This window comes from Meles meles, chromosome 6 (assembly GCF_922984935.1).
Source record: "Meles meles chromosome 6, mMelMel3.1 paternal haplotype, whole genome shotgun sequence".
Classification (NCBI taxonomy): domain Eukaryota; kingdom Metazoa; phylum Chordata; class Mammalia; order Carnivora; family Mustelidae; genus Meles; species Meles meles.
Window position 1 is genome coordinate 99,790,187 of NC_060071.1, and position 20,092 is coordinate 99,810,278.

General features: G+C 34.4%; 1 protein-coding gene across 2 annotated transcripts in view; it reads right to left on the reverse strand.

The window, feature by feature from the left end:
* Positions 1-20,092, reverse strand: part of MDGA2 (MAM domain containing glycosylphosphatidylinositol anchor 2) — an 878,646-nt gene that overhangs the window by 329,411 nt on the left and 529,143 nt on the right. For both annotated transcript variants that reach the window (XR_006818839.1, XM_046010033.1), the window contains exon 4: positions 17,515-17,711. Coding sequence is in view for 1 of the 2 variants with exons in the window: in XM_046010033.1 (XP_045865989.1) it covers positions 17,515-17,711 (197 nt within the window). In the remaining variant the exon portion in view is untranslated. The remainder of the gene's footprint in view (positions 1-17,514; positions 17,712-20,092) is intronic.

A 20,092-nucleotide genomic window follows, 5' to 3' on the forward strand; every position in this document is an offset into this window, starting at 1 on the left:
GATAAACGAAACATTACTGATAGAACAAAGATATTGAAGTCAAGCTAATGACAGAGAATTATATTTATATATAAATATTTTGTGTATACATATCAATGACAGATGTAAAATGCCTTAAAGAAGTATTCATGAAAAAAATGGAAAAAAAGGGAAAAATCATTATTGTTTTTGCAATTTTATTTTTCAGGAGTTCAAGGTCTAGATTTTCCAGGTAAATCTGCAAAACTGTAGATAGACTCAAATCAGGCAAGTAGCCAGGAATATCTTACAAATTCTTGATGCACCAGGAAAGGCCATGTAAAACATTGAAATTTTTCAAAGGGTAAAAGAACAAACAAATAAAAACAATAAAAATTAAAGAAAAAAACTGCCCAATTCAAAATAGGTTTTTAAAGATTTCCTTACTTTCTAAGGTGATTAATGTACTTTCTCAAAATAGTTCCTCTCATAAGTAACTTAATTATGGAAATGGTAAACAGTATCCCAGTGAAATCATATTTGGTATAGCAATTTTCAAAATATTTTTTTCCAAATAACATCTATATGCAACCATGTGTAATATCACTCAAATCCTAAAAAATGCAATACTTTCATATATTCTTCAGAAGGATTGGAATATTTAGTAACAACACAAAGGCACTGCCTGCTCATTTGCAAAAAAGCTTGCTCACACATAAGCGTGGATACCTAGTTTTTCAAATGCGTCAAATGAATCTCTCCTTCAGGTTGCAAGGGCACTGTGCCCATAATTCCATTCATGCACTGTCAAAATTTGGTCTTAAATCAGTTACTTTCCCCAGTGGACTAAGAAGGAAAATCTTCTATCTTCCAATTTTTCTTTAGGAAAGATACTTTATTTTTTCTATACAAACAAAAGCAAGTGCATCCCACATGAATATACATAAGTCAATATGCGTGTTTCTAGAACTTATATTTAAACATGCTCTCAGTGCGTTACAGAGTTCCCATTTATATTAACTAAATACAATGGCTAGAAAAGTGTGTGCTTAGTTAGAAAGAATGGTTGAAAGAATTAGAAAGCATGGTTGAAAGAAAATGTTATACTAGAAACAGATGACTCAGACAGTTTTTGAATGAGATCATATATCTTACTCCTTCTACCTCTGTGACTATCATTGGTTAGATTTCTTCACTCTCCTTTATCCTCTCAACACTTAACTGTTGGTATTCCTGGAGCTGGCTTTCCCACAATGAACTGTGAGTTATAAAATTCCCCTAGGTGATCTTATTCTTACTATTACCAGCCCTACCTTCCTGCCCTCCTTCTCAAGTCTACATCTCTACTCCAGAATTTTCCCTTAAGTTTCAGATACATAGACCAAATTTTTACCTCAATATGTCCATTTTAATGCCTCACAGACACCTAAAACTTAACTAACGTATCCTATGCTGAACTTCAGATCCAGTCCTCTAAATTTCCTCTTCCTTCTTTAGTAACAAGAATCTTGGACTTTTGATTACTTCTTGTTCATATACTCAGTATCTCCCTCTCAGATCCTTTTACTGACTTTGAAACATGCTCATTCTTGACCACTCTTTTTATTTATTTTTAAATGTAATGCTCTACATTCTATATTCTGCTAAGAAATTCCTGATTATGGTTAGTATAGTTTAAAAACACAAGCAAGCAGGGCATCTGGGTGGCCTAGTTGGTTAAGCGTCTGCCTCTTGGTTTTGGTTCAGGTCATGATTTCAGGGTTGTGATCTCAGGGTCTTGAGATCAAGCCCTGCAATGGGCCTCCACTGGCATGGAGCCTACTTAAGATTCTCTCTCTTCACCTCCCTCTGTCCATCCTCCCCCTGCCCCCAATAAATAAAATCTTGAAAAAAAAAACACAGGCAAGCATAACGATCTGCAACCAGAATTTTTTTTTTAATATGAAAATCTGATCATGACATTGCTTTGCTTAAATCATATCGATGACTTAACTGTTGTTCTTTAAGTGAACACAATTGCTGTTAATGTGATGATCAACCCTATATGGTCTATTCTCCTTTCCTCCCTAGACTCATCTCATTCTCTTCCTTCCTTATCCAGCTTCGGCTTATCATCTCTCTATGCCTTATCAAATTCATCTCATTCTTAGATACCAATACTCCTTACTTCCACAGGTAAACCTTGCTTCACCTTCTGGAAGAGGAGAAATCCCTTTTGGTGAAGTGTGCTTTTATTTCTTCATTAATACAGTCTCATTTTTCCATTTATTTCAGGAATGGATTTATTTTGTGCCAGACTCATCCATCCCCTTGCCAGTAAGTACCTAGAGGGCACTAACTCTGTCTGTCCTGCTCTCAGTGTTATGTTCCAAGCACCTAGCACAGGACTTAGCATAGGAGAGATACTTCACTAATGAATTGAAAATGCTATAGCTACCTATATTTCACCATTCAAGGATATGCACATATTTATTTCTCCACGATTATTATCTGCTTGGTGCCTGATATAAATTCAAAAGATGTTAACGTACATATAGTTAATATTCTAAAAGCCATCATACAGTAATAATGATTCTCAAATACATACAAAGGAGAAACAGTATCATTTAGATGTATATACAGTGATAAATTCTCTTTATTCACATAGAGTTAATTATATTCTGCCAGTACTTCTTTCTGTTTCTACTGAAAAATTATTTTTAATCCATATTTTTAAAATAATATTTCAACACTCCACTGAAACTGTACCTACTAATGTCATTAATGATGCTCTTCTGTTACAATTCAGTAAATCTTTCTTTTTTATGCTTCTATACTTTTCTGTTTATCTCTAACACTTTATATTGCCTTTGCTACTTTGACAGCCCCTATGTGTAGGTAATTATTGTATAGTTTAGTCACTTCTTGGTTGCTTTCCATTTCATTTTCTATCTATTTCTATGTATTGTACAAATTTTAGTCTGTGATCTTCTACTAATATATCTCCAGTGGAATATGATCCACTATCATAGTTTTAATTAGCATCAATGTATAGGTTCCTGACAAATCTCTAACTAAAACAACAGAAAAAACATGCTTTAAAAAAATCAACAATAATATTATAATTAATAAAATCGAACTTCTCCAATTTTTTCCCTATCCTTTTAACTGCAATTGTTAGCAATTATGACCTTGCACTTTTATTTTCTCCCCACTCTGGATCTCTTAAGATAATCTGTTTTGGTTTTCTAATTCTATTTGATCATTCTTTTTTTATGTATTTATTTATATCATTTATTGACTTCTATTTTTCCTGTATTACCCGCCCCCCTTCAGAAAGAAACCACCTTATACTTTGCCAATGAACAAGTTAGGCTTGCCTCTTCTATTTCTTTTCTTTTCTTTTTTTTATTTGACAGCGAGAGGGAAAGAGAGAGCACCAGCAAGGGGCAGGGGGCAGCAGGTGGAGGGAAAGGGAGAAACCTACTCTCTGCTGAACGGAGAGCCCAACCAAGGTAGAGCTGGATCCCAGGGCTCTGGGACCATGACCTGAGCAGATGCTTAATTGACTGAGCCACCCAGGTGCCCCAACCTCTTCTATTTCTAGATTGTATTTCTTTTCCTGTTGGATGCCCCTGGCCTCTCTGTACATGTCTTCTCCTCTCCCTATCATACTTCTGACATCCTGCCTCATGTCATGTTCTTTGATAACTGCTTGATGGAGATTTTCATCAGTAGGGCACATGAGGTCATACTAAACTCAGTGAGTTCACTATTACACTCCATTAAAATGGCCACATTACCTGTTTTCTCTTCTGATGTTCTTTTTAATGCAAGCCACCATCACTCTCCCACAATCCAGACTCAGAAGACATGGCATCATTCATTTTTTACTGTTTCTCATTACCCCACATTCAATGACATTAAGCTTTAGATTATTCTTTAATTTTCTTTTCACGAAATGATCTTTCCTTTCCAAACATATAGGCATAATATTTGCTTTAAACCCTTATCATTGATTTAACCAACATTGCTTGAGTGCTCATTCTGGCTAAGGTAATAAATGGTCTACTATGAAGAACCGCAGCTCTCTTTTATTATAATCATTCTGTTGCTGCCACCAGACATGACTTCCTCGTGCCATGTCCATGCTAGAAAACTCTACCCAGCTTTCTTCTAAAACATCATTTCAAAAACTTTTGTTTGTCATTTGAGATCCTATGCAGTCTAAACAAAATTACTTTTTCCTTATTCCTCAAACTCCTCATTCCCATAAAATAAGTTTCATCACTATTTTGAACTGCCTCTTTATAATATTCAATTCTGTCATCTTTAAAGAAAACACTCCCAGGGTGCCTGGATGGCGCAGTCAGTAAGCATCTGACTCTTGATTTCAGCTCAGGTCATAATCTCAGGATCCTGAGATGGAACCCTGCATTGGGCTCCCTGCTCAGTGGGGAGTCTGCTTGAAAGTCTCCCTCTCTCTCTTCTCCTCCTCCCCAAAATAAATAAATAATTCTTTAGAAAAAAGAAGAAAGAAAACACTCCCTACCCCCTGATATGCATCTTTTTCTGTTCCCAGCTTAACCGAGGTGCAGTTCAAAAAGATTTGTACATATTCTCTACTCTTTTCTGACCTTCTCAACTAGAAGTGAATTTTTACTTTCTTTGGAACTTTCATTGCACTTTTATACTAAGACATCTATTAATTAATTAATTAATTAATTAATTTTTAATTTTAATTTTATTAGCCAAGATACAGTACATCATTATTTTCAGAGGTAGTGTTCAATAATTCATCAGTTGTGTATAACACCCAGTGCTCATCACATCACATGCCCTCTGTTTATAAGTCACTATTTAGTGTTTACTTGTGAGATACCATTCAGTGGTTGCCTTAAGTTCTTTAAATGAATCGTAAGGCCCCTGGGATAGAGGTATCCTGTTTCTCTCACAATACATAATAAGAAATTTTCCTATCCATTGCTTAATAAATTATTTGTTGATTGAGAATGCACTTAAAAATTTGGTCTTTTCCACTCATCATATCCTTCAAGAAGAAATGTAGTCAAAATATATAATCATAAAGACTTTTAGTAAAAGGCAAAAACATAAAATCTATAAAAATTAGACTTCATTCTTCTTCACTAAGCACTTGGTCCTTAGCTTATGTTGCTATATTTGTTGTATTATCTTTATTTCTTTCTCATTTCTCTTCCCTTTCTATAAAACTTGTCACATTAATAATCAGTTATATACTGATTTTTTCTCTGTAATTTTTCTACATTTGAATATTTTCAAGTGGATTATTAGAATGAACACATGGCCAACTCTCCTGCTCCTCCCTGTTCTTGGTAAAAAATAAAAATTGTATGAGAAGCAGCCAAATCCTTTAAATGTTACGTTAGTCACGCACTTCCTGTCTGTTATATATTAAGAAATAGCCAGTTTCTTTGACTTAAAATTAACTACAACCATAGAGGGAATGATGTGCTTGGAAATTCTGTTTCTTGACCTTATGCTGCTAAGAGAGAATGATCTTTGATAAACTCATCCTAAGTTGAAAATATTGTAAGTTGAAAATGCATTTAATATAACTAATATACCAAATGTCATAGATTATCCTAATCTACCCTAAACATGCCCAGAACCCTTATATTACCCCGCAGGTGGGCAAAATCACCTGGCATAAAGCCCATTTATAATGAAGTGTTGACTATCTCAGATAATTTAATTGAATATGATACTGTAAGCAAAAACAGAATGGCTATACGGGTATTGGTTGTGATCAGTTGAGTATCACTCTTGTTGTGATCACATGTCTTACTGGGCACTCTGGCTCACTGATGTTGCCCAGCATCACAAGGACAGTATCTAACTGTATATCACTAGCCCTGAAAAGACCAAAATTCAAAATCTGAAGTGTGATTTCTCTTGAATGTGTATCACTTTCACACCGTTGTAAAGTCAAAAAAGTGTAAATTGATCCTTCATAAACTGGGGACTGTCTGTATATGTTTTCTGTCATTTGCTTTGTATATTTTTTCACTTTTATTTTGCTTTTTTTTTGAATTAGGTATTTGTATCGATCTGGTTTTTCCATTATATGAGATTACCTCACTTGATGTTCCACCCCTGTCATTTGTGAAGTGCATGCTATCGATTCAGTTGAGGTTGCTGACTAGAAAAAAATAGAGCCCAATCATTGCCTTGCACGTAAGCTTTCAGTCAACATTGCTTAACCGTGTTGACTGAAGTAGTAATAGGAATAAAAAATTCTTAACATTAGGTGAGGTTGAAAGGTAGATTTATAAAGCTGAGTTAGGGGCCATCCACAGAATTATGGTCAGTTATGAATTAGAAAATGTAAATGGGAAATAAGTCACAAGGGAAGGAAATATACAAAACAATCAGGTACATCTGAACCAACAGCATGATGCTCTGGCCATTAAAATACAGAGGTCACTACTGTGGTAGATGTATTCCTGAAATGTTTTGTGTACCTATGTTTTTGTGATCAGGAATGTGTCTGGTGTTTATATTACTCAAAAGTAAGTATACATATTGTTAAGCCTTAAAAAGAGGACTCATGTCACCCTTCTAGATAATTCCCACAATAAGTATGGCCCAATAAATATAATGGTTGGCACACAGCATATCCTAGTTAATTTTTATGCAGAATGGAGCAGGAAAAGAGGCACATGAGAAGAAAAGACAAAAAAAAAAAAAGAATAACTTTTACTGTGAACTCTAGATCCATGATAGGTGGGCTATTCAGCTATCATGGGACTGGAGAATTATTCTGGGTGAGCTAAGAAATTTATGTCTAGTATTCAGAAAACAAGGTACCAAGATATGTGAACCTACCAGATAGCCATCTAAGTGAATGTGTAAGATTAGGCAGCATGCCAAAGAGTGAGAGGGGCTAATACAGACAAAGCCTATTGAAGGAATACAGAAAATAACATGGAGAGTTATGGGAAAATTTGAACCTTACATACTTAATTAATTTACTACATTCTGGAAATGATGAAGGCATTCAGGATTACCTTGTTCCCCTCAATAACAGTTCCCAAAGTCCATTATATTAAAAAAATATATATAGCATAATGCATAACAAAACAGAAGATATCAATATATGTGTGCAATAATGTATACATATGGCATGTATGTATACATTTGAATATATATTTATAATGATTAGACTTTACTACTATTTGAATATATATTTATAATGATTAGACTTTACTACTTATAACTGGCTTTATCACATAAAATTGATTTTATTCTTTTGCTCATATACATTTAATATTCTGTGATGATAGAAGGCTTTTTCATGTGAATTTCCATGATTTGTAAAAAGGAATTTTCAGTTGATTATTGTCTAATTGTATAATTAGTCTAATTAGCCTAATTATAACTAATTATGTAATTGATGTAAATATGTTCAGTCTTATAATTAGATGATATAATTACAATACACAAGATGATGTCATGAACATCTTTATGAAAGTTCTAGAAAAATAGCAAAAATGTGTGCAGTTTATAAAATTTTAGTATATTTTCTTTAATATTGACCAAATTATTTGCAACACCTATAGTTTTAAGCTTTTAAAACTACTTTTTGTAAATAAAATTTAAAAAGGAAGACATTCTAAATATTAGTCAGTGGGCCTTACCACTGTTGACATTGTGTAGTAAGTACTCCTATAGCACTATTTCTAAAATTCTCGTAAAACAAATTAGAACTTTTATAAGTATTTATTTTCCAATATCAGTAAAAAAATGAAAACCTTTTAATTCACAATCATTTTTCTATTTCTAATGACTAATTTATTATTAATTTATAAATTGACACTATATGTTAGCGTACATCTTCAGTATGAAGTAGAAGTATAAATGCATAATTATTCCTCTTAAATTTATTACATTATGTTCTTATAAATTCTATCAGACTTAGGAACTCAGGCCAATTTTACCTGAGAAACACGAGTTATATAAAAAAAGTATAAATAAGATTTTCTTACTCAACAGGATGGTGAAATAAATATTTGATTCAGATTGATATAATTAATATGAATGGGGAAATTATCCTTAATATAAAACAAGACATCAGTATTGAAGAACACAAAATAATATCCTTAAGAATTTATTTTCTAATGTTAAAAAATAAGCACAGTATGATCTATAATGTGGATTATTCTACAATATAGTCCCAGTACACTGTCCCAGCTTATAGTCTACCCTTCCCCACCTACACCAATTAGTGTTCCAGCCAACCAGAGAAACACCAGCCAATCCTGGAAGTACTGTCTTCCTTCTGTATTATTACAGATACTATTATTTTCTACCTTGAATGCTCTCTCCATGGCATTATTGTGTGCCTCTATTTTGACAGTGATTTCTACTTTGTATCATAATCATTATTTACCTTAAGTTCTCCCCATACATATCAACAGAGTTAGCAGAGGAGGAGACATACCTAGTAACTTCTATATCTCTGGCAGAGAGTTCCCCTATCTTACACATAGTAAATCTCAGTTATTTTAACTGGATCTTATTTACATTAGGAAGCCACAAGGTCATAGGATCTGTTGGAAATAATTTAAAATATTACTAAAGTGCTCCAAAACAAATGATGTTAATATGGAAAGTTTTTCAATCATGAAGTTTACACAGTAGTTGATAGGAAAGAACTATCCAAGGAATCAATAACATCTAAAGATTTTATATATTCATAAACACGCACATAAAAACACTAGCACAACAAGCAATAAATACCATTCCTACTTCATTATAAATGCCAAAGCCATTATAGGGAGGCAAATATGTCTTAGGAAATATTTCAAGGATACAACACAGAATTAATTTCAAATCTAGAGCAAATTTGATATGTAGACTAAATGAATAATGCCTTTAATTCAGTAACACAATTCTGGATAGTTACTTAAAAATGTGTGGGTTTATATTCCAATGTAGAGAAAAAGAATAGATATGATAACATTTTAAATTAGAACCTACATAAAAATTACATTTTATCATTGTAAAAATAAAGACCAAAAGCTAAGTTCATTTTACTGCTTTCTATTGCTGATCAACCATAATTCACAGTGCTTCCAAATTTCCAAGGTGGTTAGAGGCTACAAATGAGGATGTTGTTTGCCATCAAGGAGATTCATGGGCAAAATAGTGTGCCCTGTATCATGTTCATCTGTATTATAAAAATTACAGCCCCAGAATTTTTGATCTACTAATTCTAATTTTGTCGTTCAATAGAACTTTTTAGGAAACCTGCCTCTCCATAATTCTCTGTATTTGAAGTCATGTAAGACTGGTAATATTATTGGGGTGCCTGTGTGGCTCAGTTGGTTGAGGCTTCAGCTCAGGTCATGATCCTGGAATCCCAGGATCGAGTCCCACATCGGGCTCCCAGCTCCATGGGGAGTCTGTTTCTCCCTCTGACCTTCTCCCCTCTCATGATCTCTCTCACACTCTCTGTCAAATAAATAAAGAAAATCTTAAAAAAAAAAAAAAGACTAGTAATATTATCATAAGTACCACTGCATCCCTCCTAAGGAAACTGTGGACTTGAGTAGAGCTTCCAAATGGCAGCCCAGAGGGCCAAATACAGAATTCTGACAACAACACACATTGTACTGTTTTCTAAGATGTGGGACATGCACAGCAAACTTCATCAGTTCTTATTTTCATACTACCAGACAGATTTTATATATATATATATATGTTACCAGATTAGTCTCAGTGAAAATTTGTATTTGTGTTTCCTGCACAAAAGTAAATTGATTATGTCCATTAAAAGCGAAACCTTGGGATTTCCAGGTAGCTGTCGACACCTGTCTGCCTTGCCCCTGAGACACAATTACTTTATAAGAAACTCTCCAGAATTTCTTTTTTTTTTTTTTAAGATTTCATTTATCCATTTGACAGACAGAGATAACAAGTACACAGAGAGAGAGAGGGAAGCAGGCTCCCCGCCAAGCAGAGAGCCCGATGTAGGGCTCGATCCCAGGACCCTGAGATCATGACCTGAGCTGAATGTAGAGGCTTTAACCCACTGAACCACCCAGGTGCCCCTCCAAAATTTCTTAAGAAGTAAACAACCAGGTTCCTGTGCACTTATGATAAATATACCAGAGACTCAAAACTTATATCTTAAAAGTTGATGACTCTAAATAAAATTGGCTAGAAAATTTTACATATGCCCTCAGATTGTTCATAAAGCAGTATTATACATGATAAAGCACTAAAATCAAAATGAGGGAGATCAAGTTTTTCTTTGCTTGATTATAATACACTGCCAGTATCAGTCATCCTTGGTTCAACAGCAATCTTCTCAAACTGATCTATAGATTCAACACGACTTTATTCAAAATCTTAACAGAATTTTAATAGAAATAGGCAAAATGATCCTAAAATTTAGGTGCAAATACAAAGCCAAAACGTTAAAATAAGTTTTGAAAAGGATGGATAGAGTTGGAAGATTTACTCTTTCTGATTTTAAGACTTATTATAAAGCCACAGTAATTAAGACATTGTGGCATATTGGCATCAAGACAGACATATAAATCAATGAATCAGAATAAATAGTTCAGAAATAGACCCTAATGTACAGGGCCAATTGATTTTCAATTTAAGTGCCAAAAAATTTAGTGAATGATCTTTTTAATAAATAGTGGGAGAACACATGTATATCTATCTGTAAAAAACGAACCTCAACCATTCCCTCACACCATAAACAAAAATTAACTCAAAATGGAAAAAAAAACCTTGCTAAATATAAATGAGTATTTTTTCAGAGCAAAAAATGATATTATCTTGCTGATTTAAAATAGAATTAAAACACTAGACAAAAATAACATAAAACACAAAAGGGGTACATATTGTTAAAGTATGTTAAGTTTCTATCACTACTGAAGAAATGATAAAGGAATAATCAAGGAGGCAAGGTGTAATTTTTAAGGTTACCAATAAAATATACTATAATAACTTAAGACTCTTACATAGAGGAGTAAATGGAGTAATTAAAAATATTTGCTAAATCCAAAAGAAGGCAAGAATAGACAAGTAAAATAAAATAGGTGGGTCATGTAGAAGAAAATAAAACAAAACAAAAGGATCACATATGCTAAAATCTAAGACCTGTCCCACCAGATTAAAACAACAGTAAAACCTAAATATTGATTACAAGTGACATATTGTAAAGACACCTAAATTTTGAAAGTAAAAGGTGAATATTTACCATTTTCCCCCACCCCAAAATAAGCCAAAGACTAACCAAAAGAGAGGCAAATCAACAAACAGACTCAACTATAGAGAACAACTTCATGGTTACCAGAGGGGTGGTGGGTTGGAGGGATGGGTGAAACAGGTGATGGGGATCAAGGATGTCACTGGTGATGAGCACAGGGCATTGTGTGGGAGTGCTGGATCACTATCGTGAACACCTGAAACTAACTGGAATTCAAATAAAAACTTAAAAACCTGTATTCTTAAATTAGTGACCGACAAACGCAAGAAGCATTTTTTAGAGATACAAACAGACACTCTTAATGATAATCTACCAGGAAGATAAAATATCTTAGATAATCTATCAGGAAGCATATTATCAGGAAGATAATATGCCTAGGAAGATAACATACTTAGGTAATCTATCAGGAAATTATAATAATTCTATATCCACATGTACTAATAATATGCCTTCAAAAATATAAAGCAAGAATTGATAAAAATAAAGATGAGACAAATATACAGCCATATTAATAGACATTAACTTCTGTAAATAGTTTTTTAAAACAGCAGACACAGGGGCGCCTGGTTGGCTCAGTGGTTTAGGCCACTGCCTTTGGCTCAGGTCATGATCTCAGGGTCCTGGGATCGAGTCCCGCATCGGGCTCTCTGCTCGGCAGGGAGCCTGCTTCCCTCTCACTCTCTCTGCTTGCCTCTCTGCCTACTTGTGATCTCTCTCTGTCAAATAAATAAATAAAATCCCTAAAAAAAAAAAAAAAAAAAACAAACAGCAATCCCATCTTGTTTCATTTATTGGATTGGGAGGGAGACAAACCATAAATGACTCTTAATCTCACAAAACAAACTGGGGGTTGCTGGGGGGAGGTGGGATTGGGAGAGGGGGAGCAGGCTATGGACATTGGGGAGGGGAGGCGAACCATAAGAGACTATGGACTCTGAAAAACAACCTGAGGGTTTTGAAGGGTCAGGGGTGGGAGGTTGGGGCAACCTGAGGGTTTTGAAGGGTCAGGGGTGGGAGGTTGGGGGAACAGGTGGTGGGTAATGGGGAGGGCACGTTTTGCATGGAGCACTGGGTGTTGTGCAAAAAGAATGAATACTGTTACGCTGAAAAAATAAATAAAATGGGAAAAAAAAAAAAACAGCAGACACAAAAATCAGAAAATACAAAGGAAATCCAAACAACACAATAACAAATGTGACCTATCTGACACAAAACAAATGTGAAGTGTACATTCCTGAGGCTGCACATAGACCATTTATGAAAGCAGACCATAGGCTTAGTATAATGCAAATCTCAACGAATTTCGAAAGGTTACAACTGTTCAGAGTGTGCTTTCTGACACAGTGAAATTAGACTAGAAATCAATTAAAAACTAACTAGGAAATCACTAGTAGTTTGGAAACTAAATACATTAAGATGGAACCAATTATAACATCATTCTCATTCACACTTCACTGAGCCTTCTTCAGTGGGTCAAGAGGGATGGAATTACAGAGTGACTCATGAGTTACTAGTAACTTGAACTCAGTTTTATTTGTACCATAGCTCGAAATCCAGACATCTCCATGAAAGTGCTGGCTCAACATTTAACATATATTTACTGAGAATCTTCCATGTGTTGGGCACTGTTTGAGCTGTTGAAAAGACAGTCTCTCTAATTAGTGAGCTTATGTCCAAACACACAAATGAGATAATTTGATGGATTCAGCGCTATGGGAAAAATAAAACACAACTTCCACAGTTACACTGTGGAAAGCAAGGCATATTACTTCAGAGATATCTGTAAGGGAAGCCTTTCTAAGGTGATGTCTTCAGTGTTAAGAAGGCTCCTGCCAGGTGTTTCCGTGTCTCAGTCAGTTAAAAGTGGCCGCTATCAGCTTTGGTCATGATCCCAGGGTCCAGGAATTGAGTCAAGCATTGGGCCCTCTGCTCAGCAGGGAGTCTGCTTCTCCCTCTCCCTCTGCATGCCACTCCCACTGCTTGGGGCGCATGTGCTCTCTATCATATAAATAAATAAAATCTTAAAAAAAAAAAAAAAGAAGGCCCCTGGCATATTACCTAAGCAAACATGAAGAAAAATTAATAACATGGAGACCCCAGGCATAGAAAAGGTTGGCTTCTAGAAATCATATGAGTGAAGTATAGATTAAGTAAGAGAGAGCAAGGCACAGAGCAAAGTCAAACATGATCTAGGTCACAATACATTATTTGGATTTATCCTAATATTTGAAAGCCATTGGAGGGATTAAAGCAGAAAAAAGATTTTATAGATTTACATTTTTATTTATTTGGTTTTTTGTTTGTTTTTTGAGAGAGAAAGATAGCATGCATGTATACTTGCATGAGAGTGTATGGGAGAGGGCAGAGAGAGAGGGGAAAGGGAGGCAGAGATTCTGAAGCAGGCTCCATGCTCAGCGGGGGGCCCAGTGCAGGGCTTGACCTCATGACCCTGAGATCATGACCTGAGCTGAAACCAAGAGTCAGAGGCTTAACCCACTGGGCCACCCAGGTGTCCCAGATTTTCATTCTTAAATGATCAGACAGATATTTGGGGTAATACAGCATGGCAGCCTGTTATTCCACTATTATAATAGTCCATGGAGAGATAATGAAAGTTTTGTGATACAGCTGGACATCTGTATATCAGGCCTATATGCAGTATATCACCTGTGATATGACATAAAACCACTGATAATATTTTATTTATGAGAAAACCAACATTCTCTATGGCTATAAGAAATAAATTGTCCATGTGCTGCTATCTGAGTTTCTATTAGTTTGGTCTACAAAATACATTTGATATTAACAAATTAAGTACATTCATAACATAGAATTATGGAAGCATTCCTTGCTGCAACATGAATTTTTAGGACAGATACAAATACAAAGTTGCTATTTCAGAGGGAGAGATAAGCAACACAGGAACCAAAAGCAGGAAAGACATCTTTTAAAAGGAGCTAAACTGCATATTATTTGGTAATTATCAACTACAGCAGGTGAATCCAGAACACAGAATTTTGCAAGAAAGTCTATTTATTCCTTAAATACTTTTTAAGAGAATGGATTGAGATGGTCTAAGCAGCAGAGTTATGAGCACAGCCACCACAGAGAAAGCTTGTTTTATATAGACCAGTAAAGGCTGATATTCATATACAAGGAAGTATCAGTACTGAAATGTTCAAATTAAAAAGTTGTTTTCTCATAAAAGAATGGAGAAAGAAGAGGAAGAAAAAATAAAAGTTATTTTTACAAGGCAGAATGTGATACAGCTATTACTTTGAGAGTTCTCATAAGATGGTTTTTTAGAGAAGCTAACACAGAAACTAGAAACAGATTCAAAAGAATGAATGGGATGTTTCATTGTGCTTGTTTAAGAAACAATGCCCAAGGGACGCCTGGGTGGCTCAGTGGGTTAAAGCCTCTGCCTTCGGCTCAGGTCATAGTCCCGGGGTCCTGGGATCGAGCCCCGCATCGGGCTCTCTGCTTGGCAGAGAGCCTGCTTCCTCCTCTCTCTCTCTCTATGCCTGCCTCTCTCCCTACTTGTGATCTCTATCTGTCAAATAAATAAATAAAAAAAAAATCTAAAAAAAAAAAAAAAGAAACAATGCCCAATTATTTTTATAGTATAATTGTTCTCCCAAATTTAGACAGAGCCCATGTATACATGTCCAAGGGATCAGACCCACCTATAGGTAAGAAATGGCTATAGAGTGTTAACTTAGTATCTGCAAAAGTTATAGTGGTTCACAAGATTCTAGAGGAAAACATGTTTTCTAAATTTTAACAACATAAACATTCTAGGCAACCCATGAAATAGAAGAAGATATTTGCAAATGACATATCTGATAAAGGGTTAGTATCCAAAACATATAAAGAACTTATACAACTCAACATCCAAAAAATAAATAATCCAATTTAAAAATGGGCAGAAAACAAACAGACATTTCTCCAAAGAAGACACACAGATCACCAACAGACACATGAAGAGATGATGCTCATCACCATCAGGGAAACGCAAACCAAAACCACAATGTGTTATCATCTCACATCCACCAGAATGGCTAAATTAAAAACAAACAAACAAACAAACAAACAAAAACAAAGAAAAAACAAGAAACAACAGGTGTTGGAGAGTATGTGGAGAAAAAGGAACACTCATGCACTGTTGGTGGAAATGCAAATGGGTGCAGCCAAGGCGAAAAACAGTATTATAGAGGTTTCTCAGAAAGTCAAATACAGAGCTACTTTATGACCTGGCAATTGCTCTGCTGGCAATTTACCCAAATATAAGAACACTACTACAAAGGGATACATCACCCCTGTGTTTATTGCAGCATTATTTATGATAGCCAAGATATAGAAGCAGTTCAAGTGTCCATCAACTGATGAACGGATGAATAAGATGTGGTATATATACACAATAGAATATTACTCAGCTATAAAAAAGGATGAAATCTTGTCATTTGCCGAGACATGAAGAGAACTACAGAGTATGCTAAGTGAAATGTCAGTGAGAAAAAGACAAGTACTGTATGATTTCACTCATATGTGGAATCTAAGAAAAAAAAAACCCAAATGATAGGGAAAAAAATAAGAGAGAGAAATCAGGAAAGAGACTCTTCATCATAGAGAACAGATGGTTACCAGAGGGAGGTAAGTGGGGGGATGGGTTAAAAAGGTGACAGTCATTAAGGAGGGCACTTGTGATGAGCACCAAATGATATATGGAAGTGTTGAATTACTATATTGTACACCTAAAACTAATATTACACTGTATGTTAACTAACTGGAATTAAATAAAAACTTAGAAGAAACAACATACATATTCTTTAAAAACATCAACAATAGAAAAAAAGTGGTAGGTGATCATTTATCTTATTTCTAAGCCTTAGAGGCACCCATGCAACTAAATACTACTAACAAATATTCTGTTCATTTCCTAAATAAGGAAATAAATAATATTAGTAAAAACTGAAGGATGAATGATAGTGTTGCAGAATGTATGAAACTGTGATCTTCTCTGTTGACAGAAAGCAGTTGATGCTATATTGACCTGAGTCAGGAGAGGGTCAGATCAAAACAGGATGTCATGGTAGTCTCAGTATCCAAGAATGCTTTTTAGAATCTTATATCTTGGTAAGTCCCAGCTGTTCTACACCTTCAAATAATAGTGTAAGTATATATGATGTGTTCAAATGTTTTTTTGTATATCATGCATTCTTCCACAGTTAGTATCTAAACATCGGCAATTATATTAATCAAAAGGGGTGAGGACTCAGGCATTACAAGTAAATGGTTTACTATATAAGGAAATATACTTAATGGTGAAAAAGGAGATGCGGAGAAATTTAAAAATTCACAATGACCTTCTGTTATTATAGAGTTGAGAAGTAAAACATATATTTATCTTTAATATTTTGCAGTATAATATTCATAATATATAAAATTCAATTGTAAATTGTCCTATTATAGTCACATATTTCAAAGCTACAGGTAATGGGGTCAAATACCTGTTTATTTTATTATCTGTGTATTTTTTGTTATTGTGGTCACAATTATTTTGAAAATTTTCCATAGATTTTTTTAAAATTAAAATATTTTTCTTTGTTAATAAGTTTTGCATTCCTTTCTAGTCACCAAAATAGCTTTATAGTAATGGCACTCAAATATTCCCATAAAGTGTCTTTCTCAAGAATTACTAATTCTCCACTCTTGATATATATTACAGAAGAATATTCCATATCACATTCACTCCATGTAAAATTAATTCATTTTTTTATTAAATAAGTTAATGATGCATTAGATATTTTAGTTTTTACATAATTAAGTCTCTATTATTAAGCTAAGTTAAAACCCAAAATGAACAAAAGAAATCAGAGACTTTTTCCTAAAACCAAAGCTAAATGGATTTCAAGTAGATTTCTTCATTCCTTTAAAATGTATTTGCCATTGCAAATAGGAAACTCAAACTCTCTCCCTTCAAAAACTATGTACCACAAAAAATAAGGCAGTCAGCAAATGTTAAATTATGCAATTTATAGTGAAACATAGGTAAACCTATGTATAAAGAAATACAAGTTAGGATACATTAGCTTATTTTTTTTCAAATGTTAACATTTTAAATTTAATGAGCACATAAAAAATTAACAAATTGTCTTTTACTATTTGAGTTATCTTCCAGTCAAGAACATACTGCTTTTTAAAAGGTCGGAGCTGGAGAGACTCTTTTCAAATAGACATAATATTGCATGCTACCTGTATTAAGAACATATTCTAGCAGAATGGGGTGTAAATACTTTATTTCCTACCTGGGTAAAGAAGGGTTCATAAATCTCAACTCCTTTATCAGATCCTTGTAGTAATACCTCCTGACCACGTCTCCAGCTGTACCGAACAGGTGGATTGGAATTGGCCACACACCGGAGGAACACTGTTCTCTCATAGTAAAATTGTTCTTTAGCTTCACCTATACTTTGATGAACAGTTACTACTGGGTCATCCAAATCTAAAAGAAAAAAAAAAATAATAATAATAATAATAACCAACCAAATGACACTGTTATGCGTTACATGGCTTATATTACACATATAAAATCTAACCAAAGGTGCATTTTCATATTTGATTTTTTTAAAATATTTTATTTATTTATTTGACAGACAGAGATCACAAGTAGGCAGAGAGGCAGGCAGGGGGGGAGGGTGGGGGAAGCAGGCTCCCGGCTGAGCAGAGAACCCGATGCAGGGCTCGATCCCAGGACCCTGAGACCATGACCTGAGCCGAAGGCAGAGGCTTTTAACCCACTGAGCCACCCAGGCGCCCCTTCATATTTGATTTTATTGCACTTCAATAGACTTATTTTTTAAAATTTAGTTTACTGAACTTGTTTAGAGAAAGTTCCAATCATAGACAATAAAGATGAATAATAGCTGTTTCCTGTGATCTCTGCTTATTGAGATAGTACAAGTGACTGTATATTTCCAACAGAGCTCCATGAGAGAGATCAGAATTCAAGACCCTCCAATTCAAGGATTAACCAAAACAATGAAACATAGTGATAGAGAAATAAATACCAAGCAGCTCAACTGACTTCCTTAACATACTTCTTCAAACATTTATAATTGGAATATTTAAAGCAATCAAATAATTATGTTTACAAATTATTATCTTTATAGTAAGAAAATATGATATTATACTGGGTTAAGTTTTTCCTTCATCTCAGATTTTACTTCCCAGAATATATTTGCTATTTTGAAATGTGGTAATAGAAGGTAGTGTTAAAAGGCATTAATATTTCTACTGCTGGATATGCGACTAAATTTTTGCCATCTTACATGCATTCTCAAGAAGGGGTATATACCATGGTGTTTAGTAAATATTTCCTGGGAGGTTGGGGGCGGGGAACAATACATAAATATCTTGGGGCTTTGTATGAACTTGGGTCATAGAGTCTTCCTCTCAACAACCTAATCCTACCATTATAGTGTAAAAGCAGTCAAAGGCAGTAAGTAAATGGATGGATGATGAATGTTGCTGAGTCCCAGTAAGACTATTTACAGATGCAGATGCCACAGCCAGATTTGCCTTGTGGGTCATAGTCTGGATAAATTGCCAATCCCTGATTTATCATATTCCAGGTTCTTTCATTAAGAGAAAAAGAAATTAAGAAGTGAACTTGCCTTAAAACAACAACTGTATTGTATATTGAAAGTTGCTAAGAGAGTAAATTTTAAAAGCTGTCATCACAGGAAACAAAAAATCAGTACCTATGAATGATGATAGATGTTAACTGAACTTATTGTGCTGATCATTTTGCAATATGTACAAATATCAAATCATCATGTTGTACACCTGAAACTAATATAATACAATTATAGCTCAGCAAAAAAAGTAGGAAAAACTAAAACAACAACAAGCTCTTGGCTCCATGTGCTAATATAAACTTAGTATATACTTACTAAGTGTGATATAAACATTTGTTGTATTTAAATATTAATGTCACCCCACTTTGCCCTCTTTGGCTTTGTAACTGAAAGATTACTTAACTTTCGTGGTCTTTAATTTCCTTATCGATAAATTGGGAATATTAAGGTACCCTACTATTACGGCTGTTAGAGAATTAAATGAGCTAGTCCTTAAAGCCTTAGGCACATAGTAAATGTTCAATAAAAGTTAGCTGTTATTACTATTATCATTATTGGGGTTTCATTTAGACTTCCATTAATTCCACATTGGTTTCTTACCTTCATCTCACCAATTCATAATGTATTCAACTCTCATTTTAAATAGATAAAAGTGTCATTTTGTCATCTGTTCAGGCTAGCATTTTTTCTATACGACCAATACTTTCAAGTGAACACTGAAGAGAAGCTACAATATTATACAAACGTAAGAATAGTGGGGTGTGTGAGCATATGCTACCCTGAATATTTAAAAGGCACTGTTCTTTAGAAAAGATTCTTTGTGATGCATTAAAATAATAAAAAGCCAACAAAAGTTATGAAGTAATAGCTGCCCTAAGGAATCAAAGAACAGAATCCCAAATGTCCCCAGTTTTAGAAAAAGGTTTTTCCAAATGTGAATTGCCTGACAGCTTTACTTAAATTACTGGTTTTGCAACATTCTGAGGTTTTTTTCCCCAACATCAGAATCTTTTCACAGCCACCTCAAAGGCCTCTAATTACAGTAGTATAAATTTGCAGAACTGCTCCTTTTTTGGTAAAGTTTAAGGAAATTTCAGTTTCAATTCATTCTATTAGCTATGCAGGAATATATACTATCTGGTTTTAATAGTCAGTATATTTAGAGATACCAGTATCATTATCATGAAACATTTATAGGTCTTTAAAATCTACCAAACATTCGCTTACTTGGTGATTAGTCCTTCAC